General features: G+C 32.5%; 2 protein-coding genes across 7 annotated transcripts in view; one reads left to right on the plus strand and one right to left on the minus strand.

The window, feature by feature from the left end:
• Window positions 1-13,656, minus strand: part of Fer2 (basic helix-loop-helix domain-containing Fer2) — a 105,689-nt gene that overhangs the window by 20,418 nt on the left and 71,615 nt on the right. The window contains exons 3-4 of one of the 2 annotated variants that reach the window (XM_075288825.1): window positions 7,024-7,171; window positions 5,828-6,006 (exon numbers count right to left, since the gene is read on the minus strand). The exons of the other annotated variant lie outside the window; for it this stretch is intronic. The gene's annotated coding sequence lies outside the window, so the exon portion shown is untranslated. The remainder of the gene's footprint in view (window positions 1-5,827; window positions 6,007-7,023; window positions 7,172-13,656) is intronic. 2 annotated transcript variants of the gene reach the window in all.
• Window positions 6,268-13,656, plus strand: part of LOC142219984 (organic cation transporter protein) — a 47,218-nt gene continuing 39,829 nt past the window's right edge. The window contains exons 1-3 of one of the 5 annotated variants that reach the window (XM_075288813.1): window positions 6,268-6,556; window positions 6,961-7,100; window positions 7,988-8,753. In XM_075288813.1, coding sequence (XP_075144928.1) covers window positions 8,633-8,753 — 121 coding nt within the window. In that variant the 5' untranslated portion in view covers window positions 6,268-6,556; window positions 6,961-7,100; window positions 7,988-8,632. Of the gene's footprint in view, window positions 6,803-6,960; window positions 7,101-7,987; window positions 8,754-12,037; window positions 12,297-13,656 lie in introns of those variants that run through there. The other 4 variants (XM_075288814.1, XM_075288812.1, XM_075288815.1 and 1 more) reach the window with 4 other exon arrangements.

Here is a 13,656-nt window from a genome sequence, read left to right on the forward strand (position 1 = left end):
ATAAATTGGATAAAAACTGCGGTTTCTATAAGCCCAAGAAGTAAAATCGGGAGATCGGTCTATATGGGGGCTATACCAAAATATGGACCGATACTCACCATTTTTGGCACACCTCTTTATGGTCATAAAATACCTCTAGATTTCAAATTTCAGGCAAAGTGGATAAAAACTACGATTTCTATAAGCCCAAGAAGTAAAATCGGGAGATCGGTCTATATGGGGGCTATACCAAAATATGGATCGATACTCACAATTTTTGGCACACGCATTTGTGGTCTTACAATACCTCTAGATTTCCAATTTCAGATAAATTGAATAAAAACTGCGGTTTCTATAAGCCCAAGAAGTAAAATCGGGAGATCGGTCTATATGGGGGCTATATCAAAACATGGACTGATACTCACCATTTTTGGCACACCTCTTTATGGTCATAAAATACCTCTAGATTTCAAATTTCAGGCAAATTGGATACAAACTACGATTTCTATAAGCCCAAGAAGTAAAATCGGGAGATCGGTCTATATGGGGGCTATACCAAAATATGGATCGATACTCACAATTTTTGGCACACGTATTTGTGGTCCTACAATACCTCTAGATTTCCAATTTCAGGCAAATTGGATAAAAACTACGATTTCTATAAGCCCAAGACCCCAAATCGGGAGGTCGGTTTATATGGGGACTATATCAAAACCTGGACCGATATAGCCCATCTTCGAACTTGACCTGCCTGCAGACAAAAGACGAGTTTGTGCAAAATTTCAGCACGATTGCTTCATTATTGAAGACTGTAGCGTGATTACAACAGACAGACAGACGGACATCGTTATATCGTCTTAGAATTTCTCCCTGATCAAGAATATATATACTTTATATAGTCGGAAATCGATATTTCGATGTGTTACAAACGGAATGACAAACTTATTATACCCCCGTCACCATTCTATGGTGGTGGGTATAAAAATGAACTGAAACTAAAGAAGAAATCTTAGGCGTCAGATCATTCCAATTTTAACCACGCTGTAGTTCATTCTTACTTCCTTCGTTTCTTCTGCTTTTGTTAGCATTGAACTTATTTTTATGCCATTGAACTTTGGCTGGCATTTAGTTCATACAATTTTGAGACATCCTCAGAATTAAGAAAAACTCGTTGGACAGAGGAAAATCTCTTACAAAAATTAAAAAAAAAGTTGACTTTTTTCTGACGACTATGATTAATTGCATTCATGAATTTCGTAATTAGTTACAGCCAAGAAATATTATTTTTGTGTATTATTAATACTGTGGACTTGTGATTACCCTTATTATTTGTCACGTGTCAAAAATAAAAAAAAAATAAATAAAAGTTGTGCCCTCTAAAGGCTCAAGAAACCAAACTTGGAGATCGGTTTATATATAGGCTATATACGACCATGGATTAACGTCACTTATTCCAATTGGAGTTATTGGAGGCGGTACATAAACCAAGTTTTAAAGAAATTCAATGAAAATTGTCGATTGTAAAAAACGATTTTGAATTTTTGATAAAAAAAGTGAATTAGTTGAAAAGACGACTTTTGTGTTATCTACACCCTCAAATAAATCGCTTCTGTAATATATACCCTAAACACATTTCGCTTCAAGCGAATATATGTTATTTTTAGGATTGGTCCAAACAAAATAATTCTAAATTAATATACGTTTGCATCCAAGCATATTATATTTACAAACATGTTATGTCCCAAACATAATATGTTCTAACATATTAACATATATGCCCCAAACATGTTATGCTAGTTTATGAACATAGTATGCTTGCACTTAAAAATATTGTGTTAAAAAATTGAGTTCCAAACATATAATTTTTACACCCAAACATATGAAAAACATTCTTTTTCGTTTCATTTCAATCTATTATGAAAATAATTGTTGGTTGTTTTATTTGTGTTAAAAAACATTTCCTTCAATACGGCAATTTTTCATTGAAGATATTGTGAATGTTAATAAATTTATTTAAAACGTATTGGCAAATGTTTTCCAAATTAATTTTTTTGGCATCAATCGCTAGAAAATAATCTTTTTTTGATTTGTAATTTGTTTCCTTTCATTGGAAATAAGACATCTGGCTGATCAAATTATTCATGGCAGAGAGATTGTTATTCAATGTGAGCATATTTTTAGATTGATAATGGTATGTAAATGAAATTATTAAGGAACTTCTTAGTTCCCCATTTAAATATTTGAGCTGGAAATAAGATTTTATGTAGGTATTTAGGAAGAACTCTTTAAAAAATATTATTCTAATTATAATTGCCATGCAGTCGATGACCAAGTATAAAAGTGCTAAAATAAAACCTAAAGCAGATTTGTCGATTGGAAATACCGATGTGGCTAACTTTGATACAAACTGGTTGAATGGAAAAGTACAATCTGTAATTCATATTTCTCACGATCATCGCATGAGGGACACGAGAAATTTTGCCTCCTATCAATATGGGCCGCTTGATTCTGTTTTCATTTTCAATTATAAGGGACTTCCTTGTTATAGCCGAATCCAAAAGTCGTGACATACAGTGCTTCGAGAATATTTTGCAAAGCTGTAATACATAGTCATGTCACCACCATGGCTGAGATGTTCAGCCACCATTGGAAATGTTTTTTGGATTTTTGTTAAAGTCTGGTATTGAACTCAAAATCTTTGAGCCATTGTACTGCGGTAGTACAACTTTTTTTCTAATTTCTATAGTAAAAAATCAGAATTTGTTTTAGTAATGTAGCAAAACATACTGTTTCTTTTTCGAAAATGTATTTCTATAAGTGTCAAGCAGCTCGAATTAAAGCACCCATTTTTTCGATTTAATGTCTAATGGCAATTTCAAAAACAAATCTAAACTGATTTAAATTAAGACTTAATACCGAAAACTAAATAAAATTACATTAAATTCTACACCCTCAAAAAAAATCGCTTCTTTAACATATGTTCCAAACATATTTTGCAGGAAGCACATATATTATTGCATACTGCCGAAACATTAATATGTTTGTTTTATGTGAACATATTATATGTTTGGAAGCATTTTGAGTCAAAAATATTATATGCTTGGAAGAATTTTTCCCAAACACGATTGTGCTCATTCCCTAACATACTCGTAATTTTCACTTCCACGAAATTTTTTAGTTATTGGAACCTTTCTCTGTAATACAAATAATGTTGAAGAAATTATTCACTTTTATAAATTTTTTAAATTTTACCTTTCGCCTGCACGGAGAATCGAACCGAGGACCATACAGTTTATAAGCCAACACACTATCCACTGGGCTACGTAGCTGTTATAGTCACCAGTAGATAATTATCGTTTTAAGTTACATTTATGTAGCATAGTTTGCAGCGCCCACGAGCCCATGCAAACATAACATTATTTAACAGAAACATACATTTGTTTGCCACGTGGAGCAGTGGTTAGCATGTCTGCCTTGCATGCAAAGGGTCGTGGGTTCAATCCCTGCTCCGACCGAACATTTTTTTTTGTTTTTTTTTTTAATTTACACATTTATATTTATACTATATTATTTTTTTTAAATGAAACTTCGAAATGTGTGTTATTAAAGATTTATAGTCAGTAACAGTGCTTGATATATACGAAATTGACTGATTTTTGGATAAAATATTATTTTTTATTGCAAAAATAACAATCTTGTAATAAAAAACTGTTTTTGTACAAAACTTTAAAATTTGGAAGGAATTCAAAAACTAACAAAAGAAGAACGTGGAGTCGAGTATAAACATACATACATAATTTTATAATATAAACATAAATTTATTTAGGAGTGAACAGTTTTTTACTGGCATTTAACACCATCGCTCTAAAATTCCTTTTATTTTTCTTTAATAATTCATTTTAAAGAAAATAATCTTTTTAATTTGTTTTAGCTGTAAAACTCGAACTAAATGCCCGCTTTTATATTTGATGGTGTCCGTAAACTCCTCGTGGACTACTTATTAATAAAGAGGAACTAAACTTTGTTTTTATACATTTTACTATGTAATTTTTCACTATTTCCTCCTTATTTCATTTTACTGTTCCAACTGTAAAAAGAGTATAGTGCCCTTTCGTTATTTTTATGAAGACCCCTGATTCCTTTTAACGAACCAAGAAAAAAATTGTGCCCATAATGCCAAAATGATAAACAAAACACATGTCCACACATACATAAAATGCTGCTCTCAAGGCGAAAACATAAGCTGTTTGTTTTTCAAATGTCTATTCTCTTGGTTCAGAATGTATATTCTCTTTATTCAAATTAAATAATATTTAGACTTAAACATATCAAATTTTTGGCCTTATCATAAAACAGTTTTCCGAAACAACATACAAGCGGTTTCACAGAAATTGTTCTCTTTTGACTCTTTTGCTGTGTTATATTGATATCTTTCGTCAACTCTCCCGGTTTCCATCTCTATTTCTCTCTATACTCTCTCTGTCGCTTTGAATAAAATATCACAACATATGTATGTTTAGTCGAAATTTGTAAATTTATATATGTTTGTATTCACACATATGATTTTTATGAAACATTGATGCCCCAAACATAATATATTCTAACATATTAACATAGATGTCCCAAACATTTAGTGTTAGTTTAGGAACATTACATGTTCGCACTTAAATATATTGTGGTTTAAAATCGTGCCCGAAACACATTTTGTTTATATCGGAACATATGAAAAACATATTTTTCTAACAGTGTAGTAATTTAATTTGCATTTTGATTAAACCTGAGGAAGACATTTCAATTTGATGAAAATGTAGTTTCCCACACCAAAATATTGAGTTTGTATCACACTGGGCAATCTATGTATGCGGCGCTTGTGGGCTTTGTTTGCCTATAGCTGTTACGAATCCTATATAAACAGTCTGAGTCAGCAGAATTTAAAGTCCACATGAAAAGAAACATAAATCAATGAACAAATAAGTATAATTTTCCAGAATTGATAAGATTTTTTGTCAAGTTTTTGTTTTGACATTTTGGGTTTTCATTGAGTATTTAATACAAAAAAAAAAACAACATTGATTCATTATGATTCGCATAAAATGTTTTGTAAATTATTTTTTTTCTAAAAGAAGGTTCGTTCTAATTTTGTGTTTATAGAGTTCTCGAAATATAGTTTTCTTAGAAGACTTTCGTCCGTCTGTCTGTCACTACAACATGATTCATGCCTTGATATGATTATCGTTTGTTTATTGCCTTTTTCCACTTAATATTTATGTCGTATTTTAAATTGGCTATGGTCAACGTGAGAGTACTGATATTAAGTCGTCATAGCTTATCTAATGCAACAAAAAATATGATACTTCAATTTGCCGGTGTCTTCTTATTGGTAATAGAACAAAACAAAAATAAAAAAACAAAACAAAACAAACGAGGCCTTTATTAGAAAATTGAACAACAATGTTGACTAATTTTATCTCATTGGTCGGGCAATTGTTAGTACTTCTTCTTATCGCTATTATCACGACTCAATAGTCGGCTACACCTGTAAATGCAAATTTTATTTTGCAACATGCATTCGAACTCTAACCCATGGATTTGTGCATTGCCAAAATACACAATCACAGCGCAATTTAAAAAGGCACCGCATTCTTGAGTATTCAATGGTGATGTAGAGTTAACGACGACAACAGCAAAAACTGCATCCGCAAATTTAACTGCACGCTAAAGATCTATTCATAATAGTGTCAATATCATTTGAAATATTTTGTTAGTGTCACGGCCGAAGTTTATTTTCTCTTGTAGTAAGCAGATATTAGGCTTATCGAACAATCATCCAGTCATTTACTCCACTTACCTCTAACTGCCCGTTCATGAGCAAGTGTGGTATCAGATCGGTTGCCCATAAATGTATTGCAAATAATAAAATGCCACAAGATGGGGTACGTAGTGGATCTCACGTAGATATAGCTGGTCCAGTGTCTGTCTTCTGACGATGACCCATTCCGTTGACTTACTCGAAAACAAAACAATTGTCTAATGCATGAAACAAAAAAAAAAAAAGAAAACCAAAACAAAATTAAATTGCTCTCATTTAACTAAAAACGGACAACGAGACCATCACTTGTGATGCCGACAGCAGGCCAGCAGAGTTTATCAATCGACCAATGAAGCTTACACGGTGACCGGCTACTGTGTCGCATACATCTCAAGTTACGAATCCGAAATGAAAACGATCGGGTGGACACAGCACACACATATCAGTTAAGGTCTAACGTTTTTCTGCTCAGTCTCGAATCTTGAAACAACGGTTACGGACGTTCCGCCACAAACTGCACTTGCATCGGTTCTTCTAAGACGACAAAAAATGGTGATAAACGCAATCACCTTCACAGCAGTGCATCCAATCGAAAAGTGTCATTACTTTGACTGACTGATTGAGTGACGACAAAACAGCCATAAAATCAACTCAAATTCAATCAAGTGTGTCCCTCGATCATTCAGAATTCAATCAAATTTTTAAATGCAAACAAACCAAAATAAAAAAAAATTACATGCCAATTGGAAGTGAGAACTTGAGAGGAAGGTAAAAAAATATCAAAACAGAGAAAAGTGTGTCAAACGAATGAATCTCTAGTCACGCTGCCTTCAGTCAATGGACAGAGATCCGAGAAAAAAGATAATCGTATTAAAAGGCCGCGAATCGAATGTGTCGCAAGAAAGTGCAATTAATTCGCGTCGCGTGATCTATTCAGCAGACCCGAAAGGCTAAATGTTTCGATACGATAAATTCTTGAAAATCAAAGAGCATTAAAAAAGAAACATTAAGATGGTTCACGTTACACGTTTTATTTGTTTTTTGTATTAGAACTGATTTCTGTAAATCATGTGAAACAATCATATGATTTACAGAAATCACAATCACAAAATTTAATCTAATCATATGAATCTAGTATTTGCTAAGAAAATCTAAATTTTTCTTAAATTAAGGCATAACGGCGAACAAAATATATACTGATAGCATTTATTATATTTTAAGAAGCTGGAACTTACCTTAGATTTTATGAATTGTTGTGTGCTAGACCAAGAGCTACAAGAACATGACAGCAGACACAGACAGAAATTTTTTGGTAATTTTATTCTATTTATAATTTTCAAATTCACATTATTTTATTGCATTTGTCCTAATCGTGTTTTATTCCTAGAAGAAAAATATTTTGTTTTGTTGTTACACATATATTAGTTTAAAGAATCCCTAGCGAAATTGAAATATATACATTTATGTTTCGTTTATATGTAAGAAACAAATATTTTTGTAACATGTATTATTGTTACATCTAAAAAAATAAACCAAATAAATTTACATTTATCTAAACAATTTTAGTATTATATTTCTTCTCAGAACATTATATTTTAAAAGTATATATTGAAAATCCTAGAGATTATCATTGATAACACAAGGGAACAATGGATCTGTTGATTAAGAACTGAACATTGTTTTTAAGGTTATTTGGGACGCTGAATCCAAATCTGCACTTGGTTCTATCAGCTCGACTTCTCGAGATATACCGTTGTGTTCAAAATTAAGGCACTTCCACTACATATATTGGAATAACTTGAAAACGGTTCACCATATTAAATTTAATATTCTCTTTAAGCCGTGCTTACATTGTTTTCCAAAAACATGCCTATTATTTCCCATTAAATTGCAACTATGCTTTGTTTTGAAATCAATTAGTCATATTAATTTTGTTAACCGATCTTTACATATTACATTCACAGGCCCACAACGAAATATGTATGTCGTAAATATTTGCTTAAAATATTATACATGCATTATTATTAAAAATAAACGCATGTCTATAAATAGTTCTCTCAAAGAAAGGCAAATGTTAAACGTCATCAATGGCCTCTATTTATAAATACGAAAAAAAAACTACACTCCTAAGTACAGGTGTTTGTCGGTTTTACAATATATTAAGATTTGAATATAGATATTTATATTTTTTTAATATAGCTAACGGCTACACGCAATAACTCATATGTGACAGCGTCACGTGTAAACCACCTTAACTTCCAAAGGAAAAAAGAAAACAAAAACACCAGTTGTGTCGTTATCAATTCAATATCCCGGGCTAAAAATACATGTAAAATAAATCAGTGAATCGAGAATGACCCACAATCGAATTTGAGAAAAACGAATTTCAATTCAATACTAAAAACCCTCACACAAACAATGCAAGAGAATACACTAACACATACTACAAATGTACATGCATAGAAATTAAATTGCAAATAGAGCACATGGTCGAGTGTGATTACTTGTTTGTTGCTGTTCTTGTAGTCGTTTTTGCAAGCAAACAAACAAATTCGCCAACCATAACAACGTGGGAACGCCATTCTACGTCATCATTCTGCACTGAGATAAGAGTGCAATGCAAAACAAAACCAACAAACAAAATTTCGTAAATCATCTGTGAGTGGATTCATTTGTTTTGGGTTGATAACGTAAAGTGTCGTCGCGCCGTCATCATCCATTAAATGAAATAATAATAAACAGAAAATAAAAGAAAAGAAACATTTTTTGTAGTACGACGAGTGTGAATTTTGGCGCCATTTAATTACTGGACGAGTGCAGAGTGACAAAAAAAAAAAATACATAATGCCAACAAAACGTAGCATAAAACGCAATGATGGCTTACCTGAAAGAGAGGAGGAGTCCCTTGAGCTATTAGGCAGATCCCAACAGAAAACCCATTCGATATTTGGACATTCTAAATCAGGTAAATAATAATGCATAGTAGTTTTTTTTTCATTGTAAAGGTTTATCAACGATTTTTTTAAAGATGTCACTATTATAAAAATCTTGATGCTGTAATAGTTGATACAGATATCAAATACATCATCATGTATAAATCAATCAAGAGATACATGCAATTATTTAATGTTGTTTACCGCAATCCCTCATTCAAATATACACATGATAATGACGTGACAGCGGCGGTACAACTATGTGTATGTGATGAATTGTTTGTAGTATGAAAGCATCTCCATTTGCACTTAAGTTCAATTTAATCAATTACATTTAGTACAAATATACACAAATGCTTTTCTCTATCCCTCCTTCGCTTTCCCACTCTCTTCTTCTCACAAGCACAATAATAATGCGAGTAAATTTTATGAATGTACACAAAGAATGATAATAACAATAATCCATTTGTGACAATAATGTGGTCAGAGCAGAGATGTAGCTTCTTTGCATTTGGCAGAGAAATCCCACCCTCATTCATGCAATCATTCGGATCGGTCAGTGAAATAATTGAGTAATCTGACACATTAAATGGGTTCGGAAATATCAACATATCCATGAAACTGACACACACACACTGGTTCACCAACACATAAATGGGAAGGTAAAATTACCATTTGTACACAAAAAAAAAATGTGCAAAGAGTTTTCTATTCTGAGGAACGAATTTTCAGACAGGCAAAGTTTTCTTTTGGCGCTAAAATATTTTCACCAAAGGCTAATAAAAAAGTTTATAGACAATCATTGAATCGCTTTATAAGAAAGGGGAATTTCGTTTGTCTGAAATTTCCAAATATTCATTCATTTGATAAAATATGATCGTGTATAACTTGTACTAAACAGTTTTGAGTATTATAATAATAATATATAAAAATAATAAAAAATTATTTTTATAATGACAAATATTCCATAAATTAAGCAAAATAGGATCTTGTAAAATTTTGACAAAATAATTGTGTGATTTTATATGCCTAAGTTTAAAATTGGCAATTAAGTCTCAATATTCGTGTATATTTACTCATATCTGTGTTTATTTTCTATAATCAAATATTAATTATTGTATGTGTTAATTAAATTTTCTGACCGCAGGTGCTTTCAGCGGTGTCTGTCGAACAATTAACACTTAATAAACTTTTAAATTCAACTTTTGAATCGCGCCAATTACCGTGACTAACTATAAATAAGGAGGAAAAAAACAAACAAACACTTTCTGTATTACACCTATTTCAGGCATACATATTTTCATACTTACATCATTCTTACACAAAGCGCACACCTCCAATTCATAGTATCCCAAAAACAAAACAAACAAAGCCCACATTTACCTCTCATATATTTTGTGATGTTCCGTTAGGTATAAGTTCTCTGCCATTGCCATCAAGGGGAGGTGTGTGTTTTGTTGTTCAAAGTCGATTTTGCCCATGGTGTTCTCCAATAGCAAGCTCGTTTGCATCGAATGTCAAAAGCCGGCATTCTCTGAAGGCAAACGACGGACATGGCGCTAATCAGCAGGAATTCCGATATGCAACAGCTAAACAAATTCAATTAGAACATTGTTACATTGAAGAATACACAGGCTGGCTTATCACACCAGAGCAAGCCAAACCACATAGCACACCATCCTCTCACCCCACGCACACACATAACATAATATCGTACACAAAACACATCTCCCTTCACGAGACTTCATGGCCTTTTAACGACACGAAGAACTTCATCTCATAGAAGAGAATGAAACCATCCGTCTTGATTAAAACATTAAAGAGAAATATGTATGTTGGCTTTTGCAAATAAACTTTAGCCATTTACGACGACAAATCTCTTCTCTCTCGTTGTTCATATCTTTTCCCTTTAACCGCCTGTTGTTCTATAGAAATAAAGAGAAAACATTTTAATGTACTCTTTGTACACTCAAGATGAAAAAAATGAAGAATGGTAAAACTATTATATTAGTCCAACAAAAACAGTTGGCATAGAAGGAATAAAATAATTGAACTATTCAGTCAATAATGGCATTAAAAAATTGGGATACCAGTTGAGTGGAAACCTACGTAGCAAATGCTGAGGAAAGTTTGAGAGGCAGTGAATACCAGAGTGAAATGACGAATTATATCGTTGATACCCGTACATAATAATTTTTTACTTCTCAAAGAAAATTTCGTAGATTGAAAGAAAAAATTGGAGTTACAAATTACAAAAATGTCTGTAGCAACGAACACATTTTCAAATTTTAATAAATGCTGAACTATTTTGTGGGAAATACGAATTTCCATTAAAATTGGCTTTAGTGTTCTGGAGGGTTCATTTTTTTAGTGTATACAAGTGTTTGTAGAAGAAATTCAAGAAAGAAAAAAAAAAAACAAATACAATACTCATTAATAGAATACATACAACAACTTTGTATCCTGAAATAGTGAAAAATGAGGAAATTTTACAAATACTTTTAACCCAATTTTTCCCATACCATTCATTTTAATTTAAAAACATATGATTGTTTCCTGTGTAATATTTTGCGCTTAATGTAATTCCATTATTAATTTTCCTCCTATAAAAATGACATTTTTAACAACTTAGCAGAATGTTTCAAAAATGTTTCAAAATTATCATAATTTTCTGCAAATTCTTTTCAATTCCATTCATGCCAATTTAAATTATTTCACAAAAGATCAATAAATGGAAAAAATAATAATGTAAATTAAAATAAAATATGTAAAATCAGATGAAATGAAAAGATTTCTATTTATTTAAAAATTGTATTTTGTACTACCCACTTTTCAATTGTAGGTTTTCAAACACTACATCTGTTGAAGAGATTCCCATATTTAAGAGATTCCTATTGCACTGATTCTCTTACTCAAGTGTAGGAAAGTTTGCCAAAAGTAACACAAATAGCACGAAAGTAAAAGTCATCCATAGATTGGCAAGTAAGAGTTGCAAAAATAATGAAGACAAAAACGCCAACGATAGCAGTCGCAGCCATCAATGCCACACAGCTGGGAAATCCTCATCACCATTCGATGGTCGGCAAAATCTAGAGAATCCGAGTGATGGCTAGCTATGGCTATGATGGTGGTGCTAACGATGGCGATGTAGATGCCGAGATGACACAGTACAGAACAGCAACCATGCCTACGTTGAACTATGTGGGGAGATGTTTGCTCCATGAGCTTCAGCTTCGCTGCTGCCCTCTGTTGTTTGCTGCCTTCTGACGCCGCTCAGCCATAGACCAAACGCATAAAAGTACTTTGCAAAATTTCTGAGTTTTCAGTATCTCTCGGGACTCAAATGTGCGAACACCAAAACATTGAAAACAATCAAAATCATTAAAAAAGATACACTAAAATCGACAGGGAAGACGCCAGACTCTCACACACAAACCAACCAACCAAACGAAATCGGTCGAATATATTTATTAAAAACAAAAAAAAAAGTTGGAAAGAAAAAAATAACACAAACACTTAGCGGAACGAAAAACATAAATAAATTGACGCGCTAAAAAATCGCTAGAAAAATTCCGGTAATATAAGCGACCAGTGTTTTCTATTTTACTGTTCTTTTGTGTTTTCCGCCCAAAATGAAAAGAATCACAATCTCAAGCATAGACATCGAAGACCATGTCCACTTCCACGACGTCTACAACGACATCGATGGCCATAACAGCGATGAATGTCCAATAAAAGCCCCGAAGAAAATTAAACGCCACCAAAAATATATGAGTTGTGAAAAATTAAATAACATCGGAGTGTATTTAGCTTGCCACGAGCATTCGCCTCCAACGCCAAACAACCAAAAAGCATAGCAAAAAAAAGAAAACATCAATCTCATAGCCCAGAGATGCTGCCTCCTCCCGAGGGTCTTTGCCAGCAAGTGTTGTTCAATTTTGTTTCTTTTTTCCCTCCAATGTTTTCTTCATACAATGCCATGCTTTTCCCCTTTTCGGTCGTTTGGCAAATAATTATTAATAACTTTAATGTCGTTAATGTTATTATGGTGTTATAGGTCTATTGTCTATGAAATATTGATCTTTTGTTTTAGTGTTAATTCGCCCACACATACAAATATACGCATTTATGCCATTACCAATCAAATAAAGATAGCCATAGATACCTATACATATCAATAATTCCAAAACAGACTAAATCGATTAAGGATATTGGTAAGGTAATGCAATCTTGATACTCAAATCTCCATTGAAGATGTACTAATATCCGTCAATGGCAAGAACAATTGAAAAAATCTTAGGATGGAAAATCCTAGTTCAATTTAGCGTAATATTCAATTAAGATATCGCCGCTATATGTGAACAAACAAACACTTTGTATATGTATTGACACAGACACACACACACTCGTAAAGAAGGCATTTGTATTGTTTGCCTATGGATGAGGCATCACTAATGGCATGTTCATCTATAATTAGTTACCATGACGTATGAGCAATATATAATTTTAAATGTTTATACCCACCCATGTACTTGTGAAAACATGTTTGTGAACGGAAGGTATCGCCTCTCCCTGCTCATCGCTACACACAACAAATTTATTAAATGTAAAACAATCTATATTGGCTTGATGCAAACATAAACCGCCATCATCATCATCATTGTACAACAAAATTAACAGGATGAGAACGTGACATCAGTAATGAATCCATTTGTAAATAATCCAATATTGATGCTTAGGTTATAAATGGCGCGATATAGGCTTGAAAAGTATCGATCAAACATAATGAACAATTTATATACACGCTGACGATGACTGTGTGATTTATTTAAATCTTTTATCTGTCATGATTGACATGGAATGGATAAGGAATTTTATTGGGGCAAAATATGGAATGGTTCAGAGTTATTGACAATCTAAAATTTTGCGAATTCG

This window comes from Haematobia irritans, chromosome 1 (genome assembly GCF_050003625.1).
Source record: "Haematobia irritans isolate KBUSLIRL chromosome 1, ASM5000362v1, whole genome shotgun sequence".
In the NCBI taxonomy this organism is placed as follows: domain Eukaryota; kingdom Metazoa; phylum Arthropoda; class Insecta; order Diptera; family Muscidae; genus Haematobia; species Haematobia irritans.